Source organism: Manacus candei, unplaced genomic scaffold (assembly GCF_025592945.1).
Source record: "Manacus candei isolate 608988 ecotype Guabito, Panama unplaced genomic scaffold, ASM2559294v1 h1tg000014l, whole genome shotgun sequence".
NCBI classification, from domain to species: Eukaryota; Metazoa; Chordata; class Aves; order Passeriformes; family Pipridae; genus Manacus; species Manacus candei.
In genome coordinates, this window is record NW_026138062.1 from 56,704,231 (window position 1) to 56,716,652 (window position 12,422).

A 12,422-nucleotide genomic window follows, 5' to 3' on the forward strand; every position below is an offset into this window, starting at 1 on the left:
CTGGAAACAGAAATCTCTCCACTGCAGAAGTAAATTGGTGCTTGACTTTGTGTTTGCAATTTCAGTGTATGTGAACTTGATGTTTCATTAGAAGAGAGCAGAGAGGGATTTAAGAGTTGGGACAAATGTCTGGGGCTGGGTGCTGGTTCTGGCACCACCACTGACCTTGCTTCCAGCCTTCACATCCTCTCTCTTGTATCGCCCCAGAAAAAGAGGGACAGCAAGTGTGTACTGGACGGTTGTGCCTATGGTTAAAGCAGATGCTGTAAGACCATAAGATGGAAGATGGGGTGGTGAAGGCAAAGTGATGGTGTCATGAAGAAGGCAGAGCCCCCGGATATTGCCCATCCCGTTGATGGGGATGAGAGGCTGACTTGGGAGTCACTGAGTGGTTGCAGCGCTGGCTGGATGTGAGCTCTTTACCTGCAGTAGAGCAGTAATCCTCCAGACCATGAAGACCCAGTGATTTAAGCCTTGTTAGCAGAATTGTTAAGGGAGAGACAAAAGGGAAGGGGACCAAGATAGCACTTGTCACTTCAGATCATAAGAGGAATGAACAGATAAGCCAAAAATAGAGCCCAAGTCTTCCAGTCTTTTGACCTTCTCACTAGTCTGCAGTACCTTCCTTCATTATATTTACTGTGACTGGTCATGTTTAAGTCACATCAAAGTTACATTAAACAGAAATCAATGGAAATTCATGGAAGTGGGATTGTCAGAGGCATGAGAATCATATAGAAAGCAGTATTAAGTAAGAACATATGCCTTATTATCCAGCAGTCACTCAGAGACCTGTAAAAACTCATGCATTATCTGGCTTTGATATAGTAAATGTTTCAGGTTGTTGATTATAGTATTTGCAGTTTTTATTTCATTCCTCTTAAGTCCATTTTTTATTTCTTGAGAGAGATTTAAGAAAGTTCTAGGTTGGTGGGTGATAACTAAAACAAACATTGAGCTCATTTCATTATTTCAGTGTTACATCACAACATTCAGCCAAGTTACACAGGTACAAAGTGGGGCTTACACAACAGAGTAAAAATAAACACTGCTGTTGGCTTCTGTGGACATAACCCCTGTGACCCCACATCTTCTCTAAAAACCTGCCAAAACAAACACTGGAGCTCCCAGCTGCCCCAACTGGCTCATCACATTGTGGTGGCTCAGGACTTAGGGCCATGATGCTCTGCTCTGCAAAATATCGCTGCTTTATTTGCACAGCATCTTCTCTAGGTAAAATGGGGCCACTCCTGTTCCCATTATTTAAATGTGTCACTTTTTTCCACACAAATATTCCTGAGGTTAAGGACAAGATCATTTGTGTGAAGCAAGAGCTGCATGCCTCTCCATTGCTATTTTTTATTTCAGTTTTGGTAGTTTAGAAGGAAAATACTGTATGGGAGAAATAGCTTTCCTTGAGCAGAAATTGGTCTAGAGTTTTAGCAAACCAAAGAGAATTAGATAGCACAGACAGGGAAAGAAGTTGGATGCATTTTCAAAAGCTGGTAGTTTTCTTCTGAGATATGAAGATCACTTGCTTCCACAACATCAAACACTGAATGAGATAACCTCACAGCACCTCTGTAAAATAGGATGCTGATCCTGTTTTATGGAAGGGACGCAGTGAAGGGAAAGGGGCTGACCCAGGTATTTACCCAAGGAACCTACAGCAAAGCAGAGAGGAAAATCTTGATTTCCAGGCCTCAGAGACCATTCAAGCTATGCTTGCTGTCCCTGGGTAACAGTTATAATTTAGTCATCATCTTCTTACTGAATTCCCCCATCCGCTCTGGTTTGTGGAGGTAATGCAGACAGCTGGAGGGAAAGAGCAGGGGCACCAGGGCATTGGTGGTTTTCACCATTCTTCAGCTGTAGCATGGCTGAGATGATCTGAGGAAAGGGTCTTCCAAGAGGAGGAACCAGTATCACAAGTGGAGAGTCCAGAAAACAATCCTGAAGCAAAGGTGATGGTAAAAATTTGGGGAGAAGGAGTGATGACAGAGGGGTATAAAAGCTCAAAGGAAGAGGTCCCAAAAGGGCTCAGGATGGAAGGAGGGAAATGCTGTGATGTCCTATGAACTGGGGTAATGCAGGGGGAACTGGCACAGTTGGTCTCTTTGAGATCTCTTTATGTAGACTTGGAGTCTACAGAACTCCCCAGACAGAGTGAGGACAATGCATTGGGTAGGCAATGCTCTTGCTCACAGGTGTAGGCAGTGCAGGAGAGGAACAGGCAGCAGTCACACATCTCACCCAGGGCACACAATACCACACACCCATGTAAGCCCATCGACCAGTCCCACTGCCTCTGGTCAGATACAACAACACTACAGAGAGAAGCGGTAATCCCAGTGCATGGGCCGAGAGATGCCTTGCTTGAGTCTGCCCACAAGCTGTGGCAAAGAGGGAGCTAATGCTGCCACCAACCCTGGATCCCACCCACGGTCCAATCCTTACTCCTACAATAGTAGTGAACCCCAACTCTTGCCTGTGTCTCTGAGGGCAGCTAATCCCCCATCACCTGTCCCTGCAGGCTGACAGCATCTGGATGGACATCAGAGATGATGATGATCTGCCCACAGCTGAGGAGCTGGAAGACTGGATAGAAGATGTGCTTTCTGGGAAGATAAATACTGAAGATGATGATGATGACGACGATGACGACGACGATGATGACGATGACGACGATGATGACGATGATGATGACGACGATGATGAAGACGACGATGATGACGATGACTAACTGTGACTCTGTGCAGTTTGACTTGTGGGGCCCGAGAGCCCTCCCCCTGCGGCAGGTCCTTCCATTGGAAGGCCTGTGTTTGAGCAAGCACCGCTGCTCCTATTTGCCCCCTGCCCTGCTCCCCGTGCCCCTGCCCTTGCCGGGACCCCCTGGCCTGATTCTCAGTGGTGCTGAGCCACCGGGACTGCCCCTGCGGTGGGCAGTGCCTGCAGGCACCCAGCACCACTGCAAATCATGCCTCCTTAGTAAGGACAATAGGAATCTGCAGGGAATCTGCCCCGAGTGTCCCAGGGCAGGAGAAAAGTGCCTGCCTGCTTGCTGCCAGAGGGACGCAGGGAGCCAGTTTGTGTTTTCCATGTTCATCAGCCCAGCACTTAACATCCAAAGACCAAATCTCCCTTCAAGACATTGAGAAGGCCTCTGTAAAGTTTAGTCCTTTTATTAAACACAATGCCCTTTGCAGATACTCTGCCAAGACCACTCAATCCTGCAAGTCCTGCTGCGGGAGTCCCTAGCTAACACTAGGAGCAGCAAAATGCTTTGGGAGGGGAGGAAGGTTTTAGGGATGCTATTAAAGTTTTTGGTGATTCCACATAACAACAGGATATTCTTGTCTGGCAGTGTGATGCAAAACCAGTCACCATGCCCTCTGTCTGAACCTCTTTTCTTGAAAGCTCGGGCCATGGCTGGGGAAGTGCAGATGGTCTGATAGGAGGCATAAAAGCTCGCAAGTTCCTGAACTGCTGGAAAGGCTGATCCAGGTCTGAGTCCAAACTCTTGAGTTTGAAGACCATGGCACTGAGTCAAGCCAATGGAAACATCCGTAGGGGCCCACCCTGAAGCTCTCCTATTCCCCATGACCTTCTGGCTTTAGCTGACTCTTCACTCAAAGCCCACGTAGCATCTATTCCCATGACCAAGATGTTGGGAGGGAACACACCCATCCAACTACATTTGATATTGGATGAGGTATGTCGGGCCATGAGCGGCGAATGGATTCAAGTTGTTTGGCTTTAAGTATTTATTTGCACAGTTACTCCCTGCTTAGAGACTTGGATGTCCCATAGTAGCCTGCGAGAAGCATCTTTTGACTGCAGGAGCTCAGGGTGCCAGTTAGCAGTCAAGGGGGTTGCTCACAAAGCAAAGGGTCTGCAACACAGTCCTGGTGAGTGCAGCACCATCCACATGCAGGTCACTGTGGCAGCAGCATTAAATCTCCCTGCTTTCCCATGCCAGCAGATTTCAATTGTCTTAGCTTATTAGGTTTGACAATAGTACAATGAACAGAGAGTTCGGAGATAGTTTTATCTCTATATACACATTTATAAGGATGTTCTCTGGTTGTTCAGGCTTGTTAGCATAGGTAGGGTATGCATCTCCTTTCTTGCTACAGATGGAAAACATTGTCCTGACTGTTCTTTTACTGGCTTACGTCAGAGGTAAGTGATATTAGAGGAAATAACAGTGTGAGGGACAGGAGAATCAGAGCTCATTACACAAGTGTGAATCAGCCTGATGAGAAACAAGGTTCACACACTATATATTTCCTTTATCAGATGAACCACAAAGCAAGATTTTATAGATTTTTTTTTTTGCTGCCTGTTGATCAGTCTCTTCGAGTCTCCTCTACATTGGCTGAAACAGAAATTTGAAACTACTGGTATAAAAAAACTAAAGTATTGATATATTCCTATGTATGCCATATCCCTTGGTAGAAAATGCCAGTATGAACAACACATGGCTGGATATCTATATATCTCTATGCATATGAATGAATACTGTGCTAATATGGCATATGACTGTAGGCCAAGTTAGCTCCTCATTGAATATAAAACATTCAACATGTGCTTTTAAGACACAGCTATTAGAAGAATAGACAAGGCAGCAAAGCCCCCAGGCCAACTTTTCATGCTTTCTTGCTTCCTTATGATACATAAGCATTGCCTGGAAGACGAACCAACTTTTTGGGGGAAACCATTCACCTGGTTGCTCTGGGGGGACGAACAACTTTCAAAAGCCTTGAAATGCAGAGTGCTCTCAGCATGGAGGTCCCCTTCTCCTTTTCTCTCACATTTGCCTCTCTTCTGGCCAACAGGGTGTCCAGCACTCTCCTTCTGCTCTTTCCTTTGAGCTCTTTCCTCAAGAGGTTTGCTGGAGGACCCTGGCTCAGAGAGAGAGGGAGCAGGCAGGACTCAAGGTCTCATTCATGCACACTGGTAAAGAGCAAGAAGAGGCAAAACTGGCCATCTAGTGGTCTCCCAGTCTGCAATTAAGGGACAACTACTCACCTGAGAAAAATACATGCTTATTTTTACCTTGGGGCTATTCCTAGGAGTTAAACATGCCCAGTTTCACCCTTCATAAGGCAACAGCCTGCACAGGCCCTGCAGCTCCATATCAGTCACTCTAAACATAAAGAATAAACGAAGAGCTGCTCTACTGCCTTTCCTAACTAGCACAGTCTCCGGACATCTCAACTACCTGGATACTTTCCATGTAGCTCCCCTCCTGCTGTGGATGCCTGTCTATTCTAATGTGCCCTTCTCCAGACGCACTGAGAAGCACAACTTACCTAGGCAGAGCAGGCAGACCCTGCAAATAATGCTACGGACACGTTCAAGTGCACAGGTGTTTCACAGGCATTCATATATTTCAAAGCAACAGAGTTCTGGGGGGAAAATAGAATAAATAATGTAGAAGTGTAGAGGTTGAGCTCATATGGGGGCTGGTGGACTGGTGCCAGTGTTTTATGGACAGTTTTCCTTGAGTTATGAAAGGGCTAATGCTACAGCTGCCACTCCCTCGTGGTGCCAGTGAAGTCCTTGATGGGGCTGCCCTTTCTTTCTTGCCTAATCCCCCCAGTACAATTTTCATCATTCTCTTTGCCCACAAACAGGAACTGTTTATTATCAGCTTTTAGGACAAACACATGAAAAGTTAAGAAATGTTGCAGCAGAGGAAGGATTCCAGCGATGAGGATGGGTGGGCAGCAAACCCATTTACCTGTAACACTTCATCTGCCCCAAGATCCTAGTGACCAAACTGCTGAATGAGGCAATACCTCTTGTGAAGGAGATGGCAGCTTAAACTTGAGTGACTTCCTTGCAGGGATCGGTAAAACAGTGGTATGGGGAGGACACACAGGACTCCAGGCACAGGTATTCCTGGGCTCCTCTGTCAGAACTAGGTACAACTGGCATCTGAAAGGCAGTGGTGGCCCTGAGGAACTAAGTCAGCCTAACTCCCCCCACTACATACTGACAAGCAAAAGGTTGATTTGGGTGAGGAACCTGCAAAAAACCCTTAATCAAAAAAAAAAAAAAAAAAAAAAAGAAATTGTGTACATGAGCAGCACTGAGTGTTTCCGCAAGCACATCTGTTAAGACTGTCCCTCTCTTCAAGAATAGTTCTTTTTCTCCAGTATGTTAATTAGACATATTAAATGAGTCTTAACACGCATAAAGACAAGTAATTGGATTTTTCCCTCATCCAACTGTGAGTACTTCAAGCTGATCAGTTACTTCATAGAATCATTCAATCATTTTTGTTGGAAAAGACCCCTAAGATCATAGAGTCCAACCATTAATCCACCACTGCCAAGTAAGTACCCAAAATAACCCAAAAGATAGTCTTACCAGCCCCCAATGACACTAAGGACCCCACCCCCCCACAAGTGATACATGGCAAGAACACCAAGTCATACACCACCACCTCCTCCCAGTCACCAGACATGGGGCCAGAGGCCACAGCCAAGGGATTTGTTTGGTGTGCTGTACCACAGGCCACCCCGAGCTGCTCATGGGCAAAAACCAAGGCAGATGGAAAGCCACCAGGAGCCACATCCTGCAGCTATCATACTGCAGCATGGAGGAGAAAGTTTCTGCAGTGGGCCCAAGGTCACTGACGTAGAGGCTCTGTGAACCCAAAACTGCTCTGAGCTTATGTCAACCATTCGGGAAACAGCTCCAGAAAGAGGGGACAACAGAGGAACTTTGGAACCAGCAGATTACTCCACGGTTTCAGGGTCAGCGGTTTCTGTGATGTTTCTGAGGAGTTTTGAGGCTCCTGTGTCTCCCCTGGGAGAGGAATGGACCCGTAGTGAAACCAGAGATCTTGGCTGCTTCCCATCCCAAAACAAAGCTGCTCAGCCAGACACCAACATGAACGTGGAGCTGAGGACACCAGCTGCTTCTTCATGTCTGTCTGCACATCATACCTAAAGAAATGATTGATTCATTACAGAAACCAAAAAAAAAAATCATCTTTTATTCCCAGGAAAATAATTAATTAGACAGGAACATATCACTTCCCAGCTGCCACTGACTTGCAGTCCTGTGAAAAGAGGCCAAGATTGCATCTGGCTTCATCTCCACTGCAGCAAAGCTTTGAGCTTTGGCTTTGAGGAAGTGTCACACAGAGCCAGTTGCACACCAATGCCTGGACCTGGGGGTCTGAAAAGGAGGAGCAGGTAAACAGGCAACAAGCACCAAGGCCCTCCGAGACAAAGCACCCTGCCTCCTGGCTGCTTTTACACCCCAGGTATGTCTATGCCATGCAGTGCAAGACCATCTGCTAGAACCTGGAAGCAGCAGAGAGCAGCAGGCAGGATAACTGACCTCAGTAATGAGGCTGTACCAGCAGGACTGTGTCCTACCTGAGACCCAAGAAAGACTGTGTGTGTCAACCCACTGCACTGCAGCATCCCCTGCTCCCTTTTTGCCACTCCCTTGTACCACTGGCATCTAGCAAAGCAGCGCTTCGATGGTCAGTACCCCTGGGGGACAGCCATGGGATGGATCTCACACCTGTTTGGCAGAAGATGCTGTCTAATGATGACACAGGTCATGAGGCAGGTCCAGTGCAGAGCCAGCCCTCTTGGCCTTGCTCCCTGAACACTCTCTGCCAGGTTTAAAAGGTGCTAAACTATTTAAAGGGAAAAAAAAAAGCTACAGAACTTTCTTGCAGCTTGAAGATCCATTTCTGGAATCAGATTACAAACAGAGATGGAAGCAAAGATCCTTCCGGTGCCTCACTCCCCCCTCATGCTTTCTCTTGCCAAGCCCCTGTCAAAGGGCATTGTCCCTAATGCTATGGAAAATAAGAAGAAAACAAGCCTTTTCACCTTCTTTTCATCCCTCTTGAATTTCTACTCTTCTGATCCTCACTGGTTGCCCTACTTTATTTTCTCTCTCCATTTCTATTTAACCTGTCTTCCTCTTTTTCTTAACCCACCCCCAAAGCATATGGTACTGAGGGTCACTTAAGGACACAGCCCTTCCCTGCCCCTACTGCTTGGGCTCATCCCAGCCCAAGGAGACAGCAGCCTCCCCCACACCACTGCCAGGAACTGGCACAGACAACAACTGGGACGGACAACATTTCCTTTCTGAGGGGAAAGACAGTCGAACAAGGCTGTCACTGCCTTTCATTTTGAGGGGGACAGGTGGGACATGCTCAAGGAGAAGCCATTTCACCAGCCTGGGCACTGAGGAAAAACCAGAATTTTTTTTGGTGGGCATCTTTTCCCATTGTCCCAAAATCCAGATGAGGAACCATCACCCTGCAATCAAGCCCTGACTGTTGCCACTGTGGAAAGAGACCAGTAACCCCCAGTGACACCAGCGATCACACCGCTTCTGCTCACCATCTGAGCAGGAGACAAGCGTCATGGCTTCACATACAAGAAATAAGCCTCCAGGGCTAAATGAGCTGAGTCTGCTGGAGGGGGTATCCCATACTTTAACAGCAGCCAGAAAGCCAACTCCCTGCCGGAGACACAACCAGTGGTTGTCCTGACCGAGTTCTCCTTCAGTCGTGGGTGGTAAATGACTTAAATAGCCATGGGCAACCTCATCTTCTGCTTTTGGATTTGGAGGAAGCCCAGCTTGAATCAGGTCCTTCCCTCAGTAACACAGGTAAAAATAAAGTCATGTTTGACCAGAGAGCAGCCCCGAATTTTGCCTGGTGTTAGATTTTTGCTTTAAAATTCAGTCCAACACGTCCAAGCCCTGCTCCTGCTAGTGACAAAGAGAGAGGTTATTGAACAACAAAAGTAACTAAATGTTTGAGGAACATTTCAGTCCCCACAAAATGAAATTGCTGAAGGAATTTGCACAGCTTCCCACAGTCTAGTTACTGAATTACTAAACCAGTTTCTCACAACCACTTACAAAGCAAAATTATAATTAACTGTAGGATCTGGTATTATGAGTACTCAAGAATGAGCTTTTACAAAATAGAAGCTAAAAGGTTTGCAGATCTGTTTCACATCTGTGGCCCAGATATAATCAGCTCCTTCTTGTTCCCTCTTTTAAAGCATGCCCACAACATCTGACTTGCTGAAGAGAGGTCCAAAGAGCTATAATGTTCTGAATGTCTCTTAAAACTTTCAAAGAGGCTGAATCAAATGTGTTTTGTCAAGAACTCGCCCCTTGCCATGCATTCACTTTTCATGTGTGCTACCTTTTCAAATAAGTAAGTAAAAAAAGAGAAAAAGAAAGACAACCAAGACTGTAGATGTTTAACCATTTGGAATCTTGACTTTTGCCTCTGGAAGAGACTTAAAATATTTCAATTTACAGAGTAGCTTCATGCCTAGAGCAATTTGTGGTGTCTTCATTTTTCTAAATCTCTGTACCTTCATGTTTCTAAGGATGCTGGAGGGAAAAACCACACCCTAATCTCCAAGGTCTCTTCCACTGACTTCACATTGCCTCTTCTTTGTCTTACTCTCTCTCTTGAGGTTTTGCTGTTTGCTCCATATTTTGGTACATAAGCAAGGTGGATGCACTGAGCTGACCCAAATGCACATCCAAACAAGGTAAAAGCTATCTTCCTTCATCCTCTTCTAAATTGTACTTAGTGCTGCCCACACAGAGCCCAAAGACTGATTGTTCCCTTTGTCTTGGCTGTGGTCCCTCCAGCAAACAATGGTTCTCATGCTCCTATGGGCAGGACTCATGGGCTTCAGGAGGTCAAAAACCAGCAGTACAGCTGCTTGCGGACTCTTGTGTCCCCAGGCTATTTGCACTAACTTAGCTGGAACCACAGCGAGCCCCAGGTCCTGGACAGAAGTCTTCACTCCACTCAGGTCCCCAGATTTTGGAGGAAGGGAAGACCAGCTCAGGGCTTTGGAATAGGCTGGCAGTTTTGCAGTGGGCCCCAACCTGAACACAGACTACTACGTATTTCCCATTTTATTAGCAACACATCGACATAAACTAGCACACATGCTCACAGCAGGGCTGTAAAACTTATTACAGCATTTCAAAGCAACTCGGGTAACCTTGTTCACAGACAGTGATTTATGCATATGCAATCACCCCACTACACTGCCCCTGCTCACTTCTGCAGACATGTACTCAGTGCTCTCTTTTCTCTCAGCACCTCCTGACCTAGCGGTGCATGGATGCACATGTGAAAAGGGAACGGATACCCTTGCCCCAGGGGATTATCTGTCAATACCGGAAAGGACTGTAACCTAAACCCATCACCTTCCCACTCCAACATAAACTTAGGAATGGTGTTGAAAGACAAATCAAAGCACTCTGCTTGGCCAACTCCCAAAACACCTTCCCTTCCTGCATGCTGTTGTGAGACACCATGTCCTGCTAAGAGATCCCCTTCCCCTCGTACCCACCCCACTTGCCCTGAGCTCCAGGGCCCCTTGGAAGCCCTGAAGGTCGATTCCAACTGTACTTCCTAGGAGTCCAGACCCGGGGCTGAGACAGTAGAACCAGTTCATTGCACAGGAAGAAGCTGTTTTGGGGTTTGAAGCCCTGCTGACCTCCTCAGCCAGATGTCTCATTGAACTATTAATTTAGCTAACAGAGTTGTACGGTGAGGTGTTGCTAGTGCTTCAAGCAAGGCTGTGGAGCCAGTTGTTGAAGGTGACAAATCCCTTTCTTAACCTGTTTGTTATACCCTGACTGCATGTGGTCCCTTTGCCCCATAGATCCCCACTTCATTCCCCAAAGCTGATGTTTTCCAATCATCCATAGCTGTGAGGTCTGGTTCCATCACCTATGGGGGTCAGTTGATCTTAGGAATTAAGCCACAGTTCAGCCACCAAATACCCTACACCACTAGTTGTTGCTGTGCTGTCTCAGGGCAGTCAGTGTTTAATTCCCATACAGTCAGGAAAGGCACTGCAGGAAAGGCAACTCTTCCTCAAGTCCAGTATGCCCCTCAGGAGAAGGTCCTTACCTCTGGTTCAGGATGCCGGGTCCCTCCAAGTGGTGGTGTTTTTCCAGTAAAAACCTCCCTCCCCTTTCTGTCAGAGGTTTGTATCTGTAATACTTAACCCAATTTTGCACCTCAGGCTCCATCACATCTCAAAGGCCCTTGCAACTTCAGCGAAAGACTTGGCCAAACCAGATCAGCTCCTTCAGCTTTAATTTCTGCTGAGCTACATACCACAGCCCCTTATGATTCAGATAGCTGAGCTCTGGGCGAAGGCCAAGGGAACTAGTGCCTCTAGCAAAGCCTGTTCCTTCCACCAGCTTTCACAACCCACAGCAGGGGAGAAAGTGCCATGAACGGCAGCAGTCATGTGTTGATTCAGTATTAGCACTAACCCACAAATGAAACAGAGCACACTGAACTCACATGTAAAGACACAACTAAGAGCCTTGGATGAGGCTGACAAGTGCAGTATCTTGTTTATGCCAAATTCCTGCTGCTTTCACCTTCCCATGACACACCTGTGGCCGACTCCCACAGAGGCTTTACCTACAGAGCTCCAGTCCAGCAAGTCAGGTCTTCCTGTGGGGGGCAGGTGGGGACGAGCAATGGTTGCACCCCCAGTGTAGGCTCTACAGGGCAGCAGCAATGCCATTTCCTTTCCCTGCCCATCTCCAGGAGCTGCCCTCCAAACAATCCAGGGCTGGGCACTGCCAAAGCATCAGCAGGATGAGGGGGACAGATCAAAAGCGGAGATCAAGGGAGGACAGGAGGCAGAACAGAACACAGCCTCATCCCACCCTTCCTGCTTCCTCCCAGGCCTCAGTTCAGCTCTCTGTAGCCCAAATATATTCTACTCCCCCCGGGCAGAGAATGTGTCTGTTTCTCTCCACAAGTGTGTTTGTGAGTGCTGCTTATTTCCACAACTGGTGCACTCTTTTTCACTGCACAGCAGCATCCTGTGGATTTTTCCAGTAGCTGAAGACACCAAGATCTCCTGGGCAGGGCACAGCTGCGAGGTAAGGTACTCTGCCTTAAAGGGGGCATGCTCGAAGAGTGGGTACCAAAGGATGTCTAGGCAAGAAAGCTGCTCCTACATTTCCTCGGGCACAGTTGCTTGGTCTTTCCCAGCTCTTGGCATGAAGCGTATTGAAACTGATGGTGGGGAAAGCCATACCGAGATGCTACTGAGGCGAGATCCCTACACCTTTTTTTAGAAGAGCACAGTCTTGCATCCACACCAACAAGGAGCACTGGCTTTTCTACCTCTTGCCACTCCTTCTTCTCACCAAAGCCAAATAAGGAACTCGGCAATGAATCCTGCACTTCATAATTTGTGTGCAAACTATGAGAACAGAGGAGGCAGAAAAACCTGTTCCCACTCTAATCATGCCCTCCTCCCCAGCTGCATTTGCTCCCCATCATTTGAGATTTCAGGTGTTCAAAGCAGTCACCTACCAGTCTTCCTTCAGGAGTGATAAATGAGTTTGCATTTTAC

The 12,422-nt window shown here is 47.1% G+C and overlaps 1 protein-coding gene across 1 annotated transcript in view; it reads left to right on the forward strand.

Annotated features, from left to right (window-relative positions):
- CASQ2 (calsequestrin 2) overlaps positions 1-3,348 on the forward strand; it is a 32,517-nt gene extending 29,169 nt beyond the window's left edge. Inside the window, exon 11 of the mRNA XM_051779673.1 lies at positions 2,534-3,348. Coding sequence (XP_051635633.1) covers positions 2,534-2,743 — 210 coding nt within the window. The 3' untranslated portion in view covers positions 2,744-3,348. The remainder of the gene's footprint in view (positions 1-2,533) is intronic.
- The last annotated feature ends 9,074 nt before the right edge of the window (positions 3,349-12,422 follow it).